Raw genomic sequence first — 17,414 nt, forward strand, 5'->3', positions numbered from 1 at the left:
TACCTAGTAACTTTTTTAGAGATAAATCTTTTTGGCTTTTCATCTTTACATCTGTCCTTCTACATAAACAAAACAGTGACCCTGATCTGAGTGCATTAAGTCCCTGTACTCTCCCAACCTGAACATTTGTAATCATATTCATGATGACTAATTTGAATTCAATATGAAAATAAGTCCGTGAAAACTTCTAGTTAAGGGGCCATCTAAATGCCAAAATACTTAGATTAACATAAAACTCCACAAGCAACATACTAGAGCTTAAATCAAATTTTTTTAAACTAAAAGTGTACATTGGGTATATATTCTTTTAGAAAGTGGCACACTTGAAAAGGGAAAATACACACATAGCAAAACATGCCTAACATTTACTCTGACCTAAGTTTGATGGTTTGAATTGCAAAGGGGGAAGAGCTATGAAAAACATGCTTGATGAAAAAATTTTACGGTACTTGCAATAAGGTGATCACTTAATGTTTATATGAAGATGTTCTAGATAATGTTTCCATGTTATGTGTACACTCCCTACCCAACTTTAAATTTTACATGTACATATACACATATTGTAATAAATCTGAATTAGGAATTCACAATAAAATAAAGAGTAGTGTCTCTAGTTGAAAATTTAAAGGAACAAGTCGGGAAATTGGTTACAAAACACCTAACCTATGAACTTCAGAATGTAGTGGAAAAGTTTCAATTTAGTTTACCAGACATCACAGGGCACTACCAGAACAAAACATCACTTAAGTTTATTTCGGATGTAACAGCAATGTCATGTTAAAATTGACAGGTTTAATCCTTAACTGCACCAAGTAAACTCAGCCACTTAAGTATTTTTAAAAAGTTATTCCCTCCCCAAAAATGAGGGAGCTTCTTTCCCACTGCCCTGCAGCACAGTTTCCTGGTATTTGTGTGTATGGACTACATATTCTTTATTTCAACTGGTGACCAAGTTGCTGGGAAAATTTGACAGCAATTTTCCTCACAATCTCTATCTGGATGAATGTTATTTGCATAGATTGTTCTTTGCATGCTCTTCCCCCTGGACACTTTGATTAAGATCCTATATAAATTTGTAACTGTTAAAGCACTAATGGATGTTTTTTGATGTTTTCCAATTAATGAGATTCCTCCTTTCTTACTAAATGACAGAGGTAATATTACGTACCCAAATAATAGTTCCATACTGGACACTCCATTTCAGCCATCTGTTAACCTCACTAAGACAGAAGAACCATTCTTCACTTCCTTTTCTCTCATATTGCCCTCTCCTTCAGGGGACAAATTTGATATCAATACCAATTTCACGATCAATACCAAATTCACGACCTGCCTTTTACTTCCCCATAAAACTTTTCTATTATGAGAGCTTTCAGATTAAACTGGGAGGGAGTGAGGAGAGGGAAAGTGTGTCCCTACAAGAGCTTACTTACATATTAAACTTGGGTTTTTTCTTTCCCCTTTATATATGTACTTGTGGGTCACAGTGAGACAACTCCTCTTTCATATAGTTTGTCAATAACCACTTTTAGGGACACATTCACAGAAGTAATGATGGTTCACTGTAAATGGTTTTAGAAATGAGGAGTAAAATGATCTCAGATTAGTCATATACATATTACAACCTGTACTGAATTCTGGAAGCTTACAAAAAACCTGAAGTTCTGTGATCTGAATGTTTTAAAACTCAGTCAGTTTTCTTAATAACCATAATCTGAATTTTATCTACATATGAATATTAGGGTCTCTTTTATGCACAACTTAGGCTTTAAGTTGGTGGACCAGGAACTCATTTGTAGATATCCAGTGTGTGGTCAATGACTAGAATCAGTACTCTCGTTAAGGATCTTCCTTTTTGGTAGCATTTAATTATGACACCCAAGATGATCCTAGGTGAATAAAGTTATGATTTCATACAGTATCTCTTGAAAAGATGGCTATGAAATGTGACAAAGGACCTGTGGAATCTGTCACCTCTTCAAATGTGTAAAAACTTTACATAAAAGGACAAAAATATAATTCAACTGTATCCTTAAAAACAAAGGACAAACAGTTCAAACCCTATGTATGATATCTCCAAGAGTCTAAATAATAACATTTGCATTATTAAGCATCAACATTGGCAACTCAAAATTAAAATATATAGGGAGTAGGATCATGAGGGAAGCATGAAATCATGTGCAAATATTCTAATTTTCATAGACCTATTTCCCATAGCTCTTGGTTAGCACAAAAATAATGTATTATAGTCAACCAGTCAATACCCTCTTTTTACATGCCATAAAATGATATGGCATAAAACCAGTTCAGTGGGCAGAGGCAGTCACAGTGACATTTGCATTATTTAACACCTTCTAGGAGAACAATTTTCAAGAGTAGAAACATGTTTAACACCTCCATTCCCTAATGTCCTGTAACAAAAACAAGGCAGGCACATGGTGTAAGCAAATTTGGGATGTTTCCTGGTAGGTTATGGGTAAGCATAATATTCCTGTGATATAATTCTCAGAACAATTATTTGCACACATTCTTTGCCCTGAACCTCAAATCCCAGTGGCCATAGGTTTAGGAGTCTGCGTCACCTGAATTTTAAGGAGGGGGAAAAAGCTGACAAATGCACAAATCATCATGCATAAGCCCATCTAAACCTCACTTCAGATATTGTGAATCAAGTGATGAGCAGTCCCTTAATAACTCAAGTATCTGCACATCCAAGTTAATTTGGAGGATTGACTCATATAAAAGGGTATTTTGCTCAATTCCAAGGCTGGGACTGACCACTGTGTCAAGACTTCCAAAAGCAGACAATGTGTTTGCGTAAATAGGAAAGCAAGTCACACCAAACCTTTCAGGTCAATTAAGGAAAACGTACTTGGCTGGGATGTAAGAACTTCATTAACATCTTACCAGCCACATACACCAAAAATAATTAATGCACTAGTAACAATCAGCAGCAGGTAGGATAAGCCTGCAAGACAACTAGTCCACTCATCAGCAAAAGCAGAGAAGCTTAACTCAAAAATACTGAGACCAAAGGACTTAACACTTTTCACCCCCTTTCAAAGATTAGGGGGAAATATTTGCTTAAAAAAAAAAAAAAAAAAAAAAAAAAAAAAAGGATCAAGCTTAATATTTCTTACAGGGTTAACAATGCTCCAAACTCCTGAGAAATATCTCAGAAGGGTTGAAAGGTGGAGTGCAAGGCAATGTTTCAGGGGATTAAGTATCCCACAGATTTTTTTTTTTTTAAATCCCAAACACCACAAACACACAAAACTTGTCTGTGAATTAGAGGACAAGATATTGCTATTTTGGGAGGGGAGGAGGAGAAAAGAGAAATACACAAACAATTTGTTAATATCTGCCCTTCAATGTGAAAGCAGGACATAAAAATCACTCAAAGGTAAATCTGAAATTATGACATCCAATTTTTTTTTTTAGGACCATCTATCCCCTCCAACTGTAAAACTAAAGAGATAAGATACCTCTTCCACCCTTTACCCACCCAACCCTCACAAAAAAAAAAATAAAATAAAATAAAAAAAAAAAAAAAAAAGAAAGAAAGAAAAAACCCAAACAAACAAAAACCCAAACATGATTAATTTTACAGTCCTTGGAAGAAGTATTAAAATTTTGGAGGGAAAGGAAGAAAGGAGAGGAAGAGAAATAAGATGAAGAAGGGGAAAAAAAAGATTTGAAAAGGGGGAGGAGGGAAGAGAAATCAAAGGGCCTCTCTTTTATTTGGCGACAAGCAAGTGCAAGAAAGTTCATTCGTAATTTGTTCAGTTGTCGGTCTTTTGCACATCTGCATTCTGGCCAAGAGAAGGAACTTTGAGGTTTTTCTGCAGCACATGGGCATCCGCCGGCTCTATCCTCTTGTAATAGTTTTTCTTCGTCTCAATGATCTCAAAGCCAAATTTCCTGTAGAAGTCAATTGCTGACTCATTGCTGATCTGGACATGTCTAAAGTGTAAAAAGATATCATGATGAACATTCGTAAATATAGATTTCATGAACAGCTGAATCTTCCAACTCACAGATACACAATTGTCTCAAAATCAAATAGGTAAAAATGGAGTTGGCACTTAACTAGAATCTCATAAATTAATAAGTATTTACACAATATTACACAATTAGTAACGTTTAAATTTACAATTTTTATGATAGTGATCATAAAATCTATACTTATCACCTTTACAGGCTTGCTGAGGTTATTAGGGGGCACAATAAAATTTCTCTATTCTGAAGTTACAAAAGTCAAGGAAATTTTTAGTTAAGAAGGGGGCCAGAATTCAGACTGAACACAGACTAAGGCAGCTATACCAATCTATAACAGGGTTCTAAGCAGAGCTATAAATTTGACCAACCACTGTGGGAAGTATTTTGTAGTTGTGGGTTAAAAAAAAAAAAGATTATAATGTCCCAGAATGCCCACTGCTGAACATATAATTCAAGGAAATCAAAAACAAAAAATATAATATCTGACAAAAATATCACAGCAACATGTTTTATAGTACTAAGATAACCCAATGACAAAGGAATTACTAAAATCGAATATAGAACTACATAAAATATTAAGAAAAAGATAATGATGAATTCAGAGAATTCTGGTTAAGATTTATATGAAGATGCAAAATGGTATAAGCAGAACCAGGAAAAATGCATGTACCTCAAAGGAAAAACAAAAAACAAAATATAACTCCCTTACTTTATGGCATACACTATCAGATTTGGCCTGATAGAGTTTGCCTATTTGCTTTTAAAAATAATTTTTAAAAGATTATTTGACTTAGAGGGGATGGGAGAGGAATATAATCTGAAATAAAAGTGATACAAAAAGCTTAAAAATGACATTTAAAAAACCTTCATCACAAAGGAGGGTATTGGGAAGTGATAGCTAATTTTTTTCAAGAACGAACACACCAACACACACACACACACACACACACACACACACACACACACACACACACACACACAGAGCCATGGAAAAGGACAGAACTAGCTAGCTCACAAAGAATAAGACTACAAGCTGGGAGAGAAGTAAACTGATTCCTCAAGCTCTTAAATCTTATTCTTTGATAAATATCTCTCTTCAGAGAAGTAGGAGGGACTGCACGGGTGGGTGGGGAAGGAGGCCAGGGAAGCCCAACTATTACCTTCTCTTTTCCCTACTGAATATATATTAAATAGCTTCACAATAAAAGAGCTAGAAGGGAGGAAATTTTTGTTTCACCAACAGGCTTTGACAGGTATCTGGGCAAGTTTCACTTATTCTTGACTTCCTTTAACAGGTTAATAAGTAGTTCCATCCAGTCTTAACTTTCTAAAAACATGATAACCCTTAGGAACAAAAAATCCCATCAGCCGAATATCCTCAAATCTTTGATCTTTAATATCTCCAAAGTCAGTGATAATCCTAAATGAAAAATAAAATATGCTATTCTAGCATAATCTGTAAAGAGCTTTTTCATTGTCTCAAGTTTTCTCATCTAATTTAAGGAGTGATAAGAGATAATCTATGTAAAAGAACTTTTAAGATATGAAAATCATTCCATAAATATTAAGTTATTATTTCCAACATGATGGTTCTTTAAACTAAGATAATATAATTTACTTACAGATAGATGTTATCAAAAGTGCCATCTTTTTCACAGATGTTTAAGACATGATTCAACATTTTAGTTCCTGTAAATAAATAAAATACATTTAAGAACTATATTGTAACAAAATCACAATTTCAAACCTTGTACCCATATCCTACACCCAGATGCACACAGCTTCATTTTGGGAAACTGGAAGTATGACTAATGTTTATCCCAAACAGATTTTGAGAGCTCACAAATTCCATTGTCAACTTTTCCTCTTAAATGTTTTAACTACCTCAAAAGCTAACATTTTATTTTATAATCCCCAAACCTTGAATAGTATTAATCTTTTTTTTTGTTGTTGTTGGAAAATGATTGAATTTAATTAAATTTAGCAAACAGGACAAGGTTAAATGACTTGCTCAAAGTTATACTCAATGTCAACAAGCCCAACTTGAAGCCAGATCGTTTTGACTCTAAACCCAAGACATTCTATCCATAATAACCTTGTTGTTGCTCTTTTTATAAAAGGGAAGCTATTTGTAAAATATAATGGTCTTTATCCGCAATCTGATTTCTGTGTATAAGTTCAGCCCAGCTGTACAGGATTTTTTCTGATCTCTGAACTAAGAGCTAAGTTTTCATGAACTCAAGGAAAGAAGTCATTGAGTCTACCATGAATATAGAATTAAGGCTTTTAATGAAATTTGCAATCTGAAGACTTGGGTTGTCAAGGAAATTCACTGACTTTATAAGTTATTTTTTTTTTTAAATTATAATTTTTTTTCACAGTATATATGCATGAGTAATTTTTTTAAAAATAGTATTATCCCTTGTATTCATTTTTCCAAATTATCCCCTCTCTCCCCTTGATGACAGGCAATCCCATACATTTTACATATGTTACAATATATACAATATATGTGTGTAAATACCATTTTCTGGTTGCACATTAAGTATTAGATTCTGAAGGTTAAGTAACCTGGGTAGATAGTGCTAACAATTTACATTCACTTCCCAGTGTATTCCTTCTCTGGGTTATTTCTGTCCATCATTGATCAACTGGAAGTGAGTTGGATCTGCTTTATGTTGAAGATATCCACTTCCATCAGAATACATCTTCATACAACATTGAAGTGTACAGCGATCTTCTGGTTCTTGAATAGTATTAATCTTAAGAATTTCAAGAGATCAGTAAATGGTTCTCCAGTTTTTCTACTATAGAGGCAATTAATGAAATTGGCAAGACAAACACCTATATTCATTAAGAAAAATACCATACATTTACATTTCAGGATCTTAGATCTGTATCCATAGGGATTAAATAAATAAAAGAGCTGGGAGTACAACTTTCTCCAGGTCTCCCTTCTAATGGAGAAGCTTCAGAAAAAGAAATAAAGGAAAAAGAAGTCACATAAGCCAACTGATAAGATATTGTAGCCAATCCTCCAAAAGCAACATTTCCATTCAGGATTAAATGAAATGTGTAATCAACTGATCAATTAAACCACAATTTCAAATGAGATCCTATGAATGTGAATTTTTAAAGCATAAGAGAAATCAGTTCACCTTAGTTATATATTAATACTAATTATATCTCACTCTGACCTACAACACTGGCCAGTATTTGTTAGGATTACTAGGTGAGAACTCAGGTTGTCTGGACAGTGACAAGGTGAGAATTCAGGTTGTCTGGACAATTACAAGTTGAGAACTCAGGTTGACTTGACAGTTCTCTGGCTCAGACCTGTAAAGGGAGTTTACACCTTAGGAATCCTAGAAGGAGCAAGCTCATTGGTTGAAGTGGTTCTTCCCAGAAGCCCTTGCATTATCCCACACCCATTCTCTGGGAGGATAAAAAGAGGCAACATTGAGCTTGGAAAGCAGTCTGGACTGGGGAAGGTCAAGGGCTGGAGGACAGCACTCCAGGAAGAGGAGAAGTCTCTGCATTACATCAGGCCTGACGGGGCTCTCTGCAGGAAGGGAAGTCACTTCTCTGGACAAGAGTTAACGGCAACTGCCTGGAGACAACGGTTCTCTCCAGGAAGAAGAATCTGTCTGAGAGATTTGAGTAGACACAGCAGATCTCTTCCCAGACAGCGATCCGGCAGCTTCTGGAGACGACAGCACACTACAAGTATTAACTTTGAAAATTTGTACAAAAGATCGCCAGGACTAGATGGATTTACATGTGAATTCTACCAAACATTTAAAGAACAATTAACTCCAATGTTATATAAACTATTTGAAAAAATAGGGAATGAAGGACTCCTACCAAAATCCTTTTATGACACAGACATGGGTACTAATACCTAAACCAGGTAGATTGAAAACAGAGAAATTATAGACCAATCTTCCTAATGAATATTGATGCAAAAATCTTAATAAAATATTAGCAAAAAGATTACAGAAAATTATTCCCAGGATAATACACTATGACAAAGTAGGATTTATACCAGGAATTCAGGGCTGGTTCAACATTAGGAAAACTATTAGCACAATTCACAATATCAATAACCAAACCAGCAAAAATCATATGATCATCTCAATAGATGCAGAAAAAGCATTTGATAAAATCCAACATCAATTCCTAATAAAAACACTTGAGAGTATAGGAATAAAGTCCGTTTATTCCTTTTCTTTTCTTTTTTTTTTTTAATAGTCAGGAGCATATATTTAAAACCGTCAGTAAGCATCATATATAATGGGGATAAACTGGAACCATTCCCAGTAAGATCAGGAGTGAAACAAGGTTGCCCACTATCACCATTATTCAACATTGTATTAGAAACGTTAGCCTCAGCAATAAGAGTTGAGAAAGAGATTAAAGGAATTAGAATAGGTAATGAGGAAACCAAATTATCACTCTTTGCAGATGATGTGATGGTATATTTAGAGAACCCCAGAGATTCTACTACAAAACTATTCACAACTTTAGCAAAGTTGCAGGATAAAAAATAAATCCACAGAAACCCTTAGCATTTTTATACATCACCAACAAAATCCAACAGCCAAGTGATACAAAGAGAAATTCCATTTAAAACAATTGTTAATAGCATAAAATATTTGGGAATCTATCTGCCAAAGGAAAGTCAGGAATTATATGAGCAAAACTATAAAACACTTTCCATACAAATAAAGTCAGATTTAAACAATTGGAAAAATATAAGTGCTCTTGGATAGGTCAAGCAAATACAATAAAGATGACAATATTACCAAAACTAATCTATTTATTTAGTCTTGTACCAATTAGACTTGCAAGAAATTATTTTCATGACTTAGAAAAAAACAACAAAATTCATCTGGAAGAACAAAAGATCAAGAATTTCAAGGGAATTAATGAAGAGAAAAGCAAATGAAGGTGGCCTAGATGTACTTGATCTAAAATTATCAAATACCAAAATCATTTGGTATTGGCTAAGAAATAGACTAGTTGATCAATGGAATAGGTTAGGTTCACAGGACAAAATAGTCATTCTAATTTTTGACAAACCTAAAGAGCCTAACTTTTGGGATAAGAATTCACTATTAGTACGGTAGAAACTAGGCACTGACACACACTTAACACCATACATCAAGATAAGTTCAAAATGGGTTCATGATTTACGCATAAAGAATGAGATTATAAATAAATTAGAAGAACATAGGATAGTTTACCTCTCAGAGTTGTGGAGGAGGAAGGAATTTGTCACCAAAGAACAACTAGAGATCATTACTGATCACAAAATAGAAAATTTTCATTATATCAAGTTAAAAAGCTTTTGTACAAATAAAACTTAATGCAAACAAGTTTAGAATGGAAGCAATAAATGGAAAACCATTTTTACAATCAAAGGTTCTGATAAAGGCCTCATTTCCAAAATAAATAGAGAACTGACCCTAATTTATAAGAAATCAAGCCATTCTCCAATTAAAAAGGATATGAACAATTTTCAGATGAAGAAATTAAAACTATTTTTAGCCCTATGAAAGGGTACTCCAAATCACCTTTGATCAGAGAAATGCAAATTAAGACAACTCTGAGATACCACTACACACCTATCAAATTGGCTAAAATGACAGGAAAAAGATAACCATGAATACTGGAAGGGATGCAGGAAAACTGGGACACTGATGCATTGTTGGTGGAGTTGTGAAAGAATCCAACCATTCTGGAAAGCAATTTGGAATTATGCTCAAAAAGTTGTCAAACTGTACATGCCCTTTGATCCAGCAGTGCTATTACTGGGCTTATATCCCAAAGAAATCTTAAAAGAGAGAAAGGGACCGGTATGTGCCAAAATGTTTGTGGTAGCCCTTTTCGTAGTGGCTAGAAACTGGAAATTGAATGGATGCCCATCAATTGGAGAATGGCTGAATAAGTTATGGTATATGAATGTTATGGAATATTATTGTGTAAGAAATGACCAGCAGGATGAATACAGAGAGGCTTGGAGAGACTTACATGAACTGATGCTAAGTGAAATGAGCAGAACCAGGACATCATTATATACTTCAACAACAATACTGTATGAGGATATAGTCTGATGGAAGTGGCTATCTTCCACAAATAGAAGATCCAATTCAGTTCCAATTGATCAATGATGGACAGAATCAGCTACAGCCAGAGAAGGAACACTGGGAAATGCATATGGACTACTTGCATTTTTGTTGTTCTTCCCAGGATATTTTTACCTTCTGAATCCAATTTTTCTTGTGCAACAAGAGAACTGTATGGATCTGCACACATATATTGTACCTAAGATATACTTTAACATATTTAGCATGTATGAGACTGCCTGCCATCTAGGGAAAGGGATGGAGGGAGGGAAGAGAAAATTGGGAACAGAAGTGAGTACAAGGAATAATGTTGAAAAATTACCCATGCATATGTTCTGTCAAGAAAAAGCTATAATTAAAAAAAAAGAAAAAGAAAGAGAGAGAGAGAAAGAAAATCTGTACAAAATGGAAGAAAAAATGTATTTACATATACTACCCTACCCCCCTTACCAAAATGTGTCAGCCAAAGAGGCAATATGTTCCAAGTTTCTTTCAGGAGAATGAAAAAAAATTTAAAAAAATTGTTTTTACCTATTCCTAGCCTTCGGTAAGGTGCCAGACATCCTAGTGTCATGATGTAAAGTCTTTTCTGATTCTGTGAATGATCCACCCTACAGCATACTGCGCCCACTGCAATATCATTGAAATAAGCTGCATAAAAGAATACAAAATAAAGGTTTGAGGTTCAACAGACAATTTTAAGTAAATATTAATTGGTACCCTTCCTCCCATCAGTAGTTCTTTGGTTTTCTTTGTAAGAACAAATGATTTCGTATCATTGTAGGGAATTCCTGTGTGGGCAGGTGATATGCCCAAAGTGACTAATGATATCAGAGAAGATCTGAAGCAAGGTTTTCTTTGATTCTTAAGGTCCTCCCTACCTAATAAGACACACTGCCTCATTGTTATCAAAATTAATATTTAACAAACTAAATTACAATGTACAAAAGTAGACAATTCTAAGATTTCAATGTCAAAAACATCAATTAAAACACAAACCACATACCAAGTTTTGCTAGTTCGCCAACCTCCAGCACATCCTTGTAGAATTTGTCATTGTAGCTGACTGGAAAGATGACCTGGTTTAACCTCTTCAACTGCTTAATGTTGTGTGGTGTCACGTCTCCCAGCTCGATCCGGCTACTGGAACAAACCAAAATGTGCTCAATACCCCACAATGACAGTTATTGGTACCATTTTAGTACCAAGCCAAATGAATTAATAACTTCCACATGAATAATGAACTTATATTCCTATGTGAGAATTAAAAGATTCAAAGTAATATTTTTTCAAGTAGTCATGGTAAGTGATAATTACAGAAAAGCATAATTATATTATTGGCTAGTATAAGACAAATGCTGTTCAGAGCACACTGAATTAAAATGACAGCCTGGTAATAGTTTGTATTTAGTGAAACAACTTTTTCAGCCTAATTTTAAATCTAAGATTAAACAACAAAATACTCAATTATTCTAAAAGGCTGTCATAGGACAACCCATCTAAAAGAAATGAACATAATAATCAACAAAGTTGAAAACAAAAGGCAGAAGTTGCTGAATAAAGCTGCAGCATTCAGGTACTAAGTGAACACAAAAGTTAGGGAAGCAGTATTTTAATATTTTATGCATGTGTAACACAGACTCTCCTAATACTTTTGATCATAACCTCTCTACAATTTAGCATATAGAAATGGCCAAAAAAAAAAAAAAAAAAAAGTTGCCTGGCAGCCAAGCAGATTGATAAGCCCTAAAAAAAGAATATTACTGAAATAATGAATTTTGTTGTTTCACTGTCTAATTGACATTGAATTCCCTTTTGGGATTTTCTTGAAAAGTATTGGAAAGTGGTTTGCCCTTTCCTTCTCCAGTTCATTTTAGAGTGAGAAAACCAAGGTCAACAGAGTTAAGTGACCGACTTAGGCACAGAGCTAGTAAGTGTCTAAGGAGGGATTTGAATCTTGGTCTAACTCCAGGCCTTGTACTCTATCTACTGTCACTTAGCTATCCTAAATATCAATTTAAAATATGAATAAAGAAACACCAATAATGCAACATTTATCAATAGCCTTTACCAAAAATTTGGTAAGATGACAACTGCTTTAAGGGATTTTAGATTAGTGGACTTAGGCATCTAGAAGTACCAATGGATGATAAGTTCAGAAAAATGTCAACTTTATGATAATCAGACCCACTTAATAGGGGATTGGACAAGAGACTGCTTAGCCACTGGCAAGACAGGAAGGATGAACAAAGGCTGTGGTAAAAGAAATTCTTGAATTTGGAAGGAGATTTGGTTTAGATGACCTCTCAGGTCCCTTTCACTCAAAAGAATTTATACTTTTTTGATATCAAAAATTGCCTTTTATGGCAAATAATGCTTGGTGGTTGTCCTTAGTTCTTGAAGAGAACAAAAATGATCTCACTATATTAAGAGTCAAGTCATAGTGTTTCTGACTATGGTTGATCAGATCAGTATGCTCTGAAATATTCTGCCACAGGTCGGACACAAATAGTCCATATGAAGATTTGGGATGGCTTCTCTAATTGGTGCATCTAACATTTCTTTTGTGCTACCTATTTCAGTTCTGAGTTACTCAGCTCTACTCAGCTCCTTCTCTGATGAGGGCATGCCATGCTGGCTAGTCTTGTGCCATGTCTTTCATGTCATACAATCAATTCTAAAATTCTTAATAAAGACCCTAAGAGTGCCCTTCTATCACTTTTTTTCTGAACACCAAGTGAGCGCTTACCCTGAGTTCTCCATAAAATAGTCTTTTAGGCAAGCACACGTTTGACATTTTAACAATGTGGCCAACCCAATGGAATTTGAATGCTTGGCAGTTGAGTTTAAGAAAGGACCTCAGTGTCTGGTATTTTCTCCTGCCAGACGATCTTCAGAATCTTCCTAAGACAATTCAAATGGAAGCAATTCAGTTTCCTGCGATGGCGCCGATATACTGTTCCTCTAGGTTTTATAGACAACACAAAAATGTTCACAAGAAAGTGAACATATTTCAAATTTCACAATGAAATAACTTTCAAAGAAAAATAAACTTTGGACATCTTTTAGCTTTACAAAAAATTCCGAATGGATCCCAAATGAACAAATTTTGATTTAAAAAAAAAATCCTTTCACAAAAAAAAAATAAACCAAAAAAACCCCCAATGGCCTAATACTTATGATTAACCATTATCCCCTCTCACCATCCCCATTTGACTTCAGTGGTAGTACCATTACCCAAACTCCCAATACCTTAATATCAGCTTCTTAGTATTTCCTTTTCCCTCATAATTTAAATATTATAAAAATGTGCTTAATCTATCTTTTCAAATATCTCATATCCTTAAATTCTTGACCAGTGGTCCTCAAACTTTTAAAATAGAGGGCCATTCACTGTCCCTCAGATTGTTGGAGGGCCGGTCTATAGTAAAAACAAAAACACACTGTCTCTGCCCCTCAGCCCATTTGCCATAACCCAGGGGGCCGCATAAATGTCCTCAGTGGCATCTGGCCCGTGGGCCATAGTTTGAAAACCCCTGTTCTTGACAATACTTTACTGTAAGCCCTTATTACAACTCTCCTGTATTACTGCAATTAACTTAAAAGGTCTTCACACTTTTCTCCTTCAGTATTTTAACTAATCTGCCTTATTCATGTCCTCATAATCTTTCAAAGGCTATCAACATTGTAATATTAGATAAATGAGGTGGCAAAATGTGGAAGATACCTATATGCTTAATAAACTAAGAATTCACATAACCTGTGTCTGATTCACCTATCATAAAATGTGAGAAAGAGTTTGGACTAGATAACCTCTAAAATCCTTTCCTAGGGTCATATCTTATACAACTCTAACACAAATTACAATAAAACATACTTAAAAAAAAAAATCTGAGGATTGTATATTTTTGTCTCTCTTAAAACCGTTCAGTCAAACTTTAAACCCATTTTATTTTTCTCTACTCCTCATTCCCACTGTTTATCCCTAAACAAATTACCTTTTACTCAGTTTTTAAACACTAAAGATAAGGGGGAAAGGGGAGGAGAAAAACCATCTTTCTTGAAACAGCAATTCCAAAAGACCAGCAAAAAAGCATTTCAAAATAACAAATGATAATATATTAAATTCTTTTAAGATTAATATCTATGATGATCAATTCTGATGGATATGGCCATCTTCAACAATGAGATGAACCAAATTAATTCCAATAGAGCAGTAATGAACTGAACCAGATACACCAAGTGAAAGAACTCTAGGAGATGACTATGAACCACTACATAGAATTCCCAATCCCTCTATTTTCGTCTGCCTGCATTTTGGATTTCCTTCACAGGCTAATTGTGCACTATTTCAAAGTCCGATTCTTTTTGTACAGCAAAACAACTGTTTGGACATGTATACAAATATTGTATTTAATTTATATTTCAACATATTTAACATGTATTGGTCAACCTGCTATCTAGGAGGGGGGAGGGGAAAAATTAGAACAAAAGGTTTGGCAATTGTCAATGCTGTAAAATTACACATGTATATGTCTGGTAAATTAAAAACATATATATATATATGAAGATTAATATCACAAAAGTTTATAGAAGCTTCATAAGCCCAGTATTCAAAATGAGTTACTTATCTATTAGCTCATTCAACCCAACACCATTGAAAAAACAATAATTGCACTGAATATGACAGTCATTTTATAGTTTTTTAAGGGTATCATGGCCAGAAAATAAATCATCAAATGGTCTCTCCACAGTTCACTAAAATGGTTTTCTAAAAGCAGAAAAGGACTATTAGGATTATAATCAAAGCGATTCTATCATACAATAGAGAGCCTGCTAGAGCCAGTGATCGTCTGGCAAATACTTTGACACACTGAAGGTCACCAAAGAGAATGACTTTGTTATGTACAGGCATAGCAAAACAAAATGTTGCCTCATGCCAGTAACATGAATACACTGCAACAAATCCTTCTTCTCCCCACAACTTTCTACAAGAAGCAAATCTGGTCAGAAAATGGTTATTGGGCAAAGATTAAGGGAGGAAATGATTCCCTTCTCTTTCAGAAAAAATCAAAATTTCTAACCTAACACTCCCCTATTTTTAAGCACTTCTGGTGGCTTCCAAATTGATTTATAACACTGCTTTTATTGATCAAATATTGTGTTTTGAAGTAAGCTATTCCATTTCTGAATAACTCCAATTTAGTTATTCCTATTAAATTTTGCCTTATGGCAAGATCTTGGATTCTGATTTTGTGAACTAATATAAATTATCTATCTAGTCTCGGACACTAGATGTCCCGGGCAAGTCACTTAACCATGTCTGCCTCAGTTTTCTAGGGTTGTGGCAAAACAAGATAACTATAAAGCACTCTGAAAAACTTAAAAGTGACATGTAAATGTTGGCCATTATTTTTTTCTAACTTAGTATCTTCTAATAATTTGATAACAATGTCATATTTATATCTTTATCTGGAATATTCTTTGACAGACCAAATCACCAAAGCAAGATGACTTTGTTTTGTATGGGCATGTCATACAATAAATAATGTTGCCCCCACCTATATTGTACTCACTGATAAAAAATATAATAGAGCCCTGAAGGAGCATTCCCAAGGCGATACCAGTCTTCTAAGATAACAGTAGCCCATTAATGACTACTCTTTCCTTGGCTCACTTTTCACTATTTTATTAGAAACATTTATTTTTAAACTTACATTTACATAGAATTTTAAGACTTGTAATCCTCTGAGTTTTGTATTTTACAGGACGAAATAATTTCGAAGAGCACTTATGCAACTTGTTCACGATCACAAAGCTAAGCTAGCCCCTAGATTTCTTCTAATTAAAATATATATATATATATATATATATATATATATATATATATATTGTTTTGTTCTTGTAGTTTTCTTACCATTAAGATCCAAAAAAAAAAAAAAAAAAGCAAGTCAGTCTAGTTTGTTAGGTTGATTGTACACACCTAATTAGTCTTTAAGCAGATGAAATATTACATAAAAGGAACAGATTTGCTATCCTTCATTTTTTACTGAGAGAGCTGGGGAAGGGTAAAGAGTTTATATTACAGCAAGAATATTTTAGTTTTAGAACTTCTTGCCAAGGCAGAGTGATTAAAAAAAGAAGTAGAGGCTAGCCAGGAAGTTGAGCAGAAAGGACAAAGTAACTCTGAAAATAAGACAATGTAAACTTTAACTACTGTAGAGTAGATTTCTGTAGAAAATAGATAGCATTATCATTATCAGTTTTATCATTGTTAGAATATCAGAGATTGTTTAGACACATGCTTATTAAACAGAATCCTCATCAGCAAAATACAACTTCAAATATAGTTCCCTTAGAGAGAGGTCTGATTGAAATAGATACTTCTGTAACTGATCACTTGGCTCAAATTTAAGCTTGTGGGTCTTTTAAAAATAGCAAAGCAGTATCATCAACTTGTAAAATACATCTTAGCAAACAGATCACGCTACATTAAAGGCACAAACTTTCAGGAGTAAACAAAAGATTTGAAAATAATTTAAGGAAAATATTATCTGGCAATAAGCAACCAAAAAACTTTATTGGCTATGCTTTTAAATTCAGAATTGCTGAGAATGCAAATTAAAGCACAAAGCATTAGATTATACCAGCAAATGTATCTTTGAAATGACTTTACATCAGCTTATCCTCTGAAGACATTTGTGAAAACACACAGAAGTCATTTAACATTGAAAACCTGTAAATAAAAAGTTCTAGATTAGAATTACCAAATTGTGTTTAAATTTACTGTATAGGGTTTAAAAGTCCAAGAAAGTGAAAATGTCACTATCCCCAATGATAAGTAAACGAGAAACAACGTATGGGTTGCCTCCCATGGCTCCCTTCTTTTTTGATTCTGCTGGAATTATGAAGAGCAGATATAATCTAGTTAGAAATCTGATTCTCATAGTGAACAGTCTGTTGGATTCAGGCCTACCAAAGCTATTTATTTAGCATAGGTGTAAGTAACTGTGATATCTGAATACTTCACAAAATCCTACTCTGATGGTTCACAGGATAAAGGTTGATTGAGTTTTCAATGGCTAGTATAAATCAAATGCAAGCGCTGTTGGGTTCTACAACACTAGCAAAGTTTTATTCCAGTCTGAGAATTTTATCAACACAAGGCAGGTCACTAAATAATGAATTATTTGGCTATGACAACATATAGATAGATAGATAGATAGATAGATAGATAGATAGATAGATAGATAGATAGATAGATAGAGATAGATATGTAAAAAATAG

The 17,414-nt window shown here is 34.2% G+C and overlaps 1 protein-coding gene across 5 annotated transcripts in view; it reads right to left on the reverse strand.

The window, feature by feature from the left end:
* Positions 1-724: 724 nt before the first annotated feature.
* Positions 725-17,414, reverse strand: part of NAA50 (N-alpha-acetyltransferase 50, NatE catalytic subunit) — a 32,542-nt gene continuing 15,852 nt past the window's right edge. Inside the window, exons 2-6 of one of the 5 annotated variants that reach the window (XR_012488073.1) lie at positions 11,134-11,270; positions 10,659-10,778; positions 5,622-5,688; positions 3,579-3,963; positions 725-3,511 (exon numbers count right to left, since the gene is read on the reverse strand). Coding sequence is in view for 4 of the 5 variants with exons in the window: in XM_074301220.1 (XP_074157321.1) it covers positions 3,783-3,963; positions 5,622-5,688; positions 10,659-10,778; positions 11,134-11,270; positions 12,877-12,890 (519 nt within the window). In the remaining variant the exon portion in view is untranslated. Of the gene's footprint in view, positions 3,964-5,621; positions 5,689-10,658; positions 10,779-11,133; positions 11,271-12,876; positions 13,032-17,414 lie in introns of those variants that run through there. The other 4 variants (XM_074301220.1, XM_074301221.1, XM_074301222.1 and 1 more) reach the window with 4 other exon arrangements.

Source organism: Sminthopsis crassicaudata, chromosome 3 (assembly GCF_048593235.1).
Source record: "Sminthopsis crassicaudata isolate SCR6 chromosome 3, ASM4859323v1, whole genome shotgun sequence".
NCBI classification, from domain to species: domain Eukaryota; kingdom Metazoa; phylum Chordata; class Mammalia; order Dasyuromorphia; family Dasyuridae; genus Sminthopsis; species Sminthopsis crassicaudata.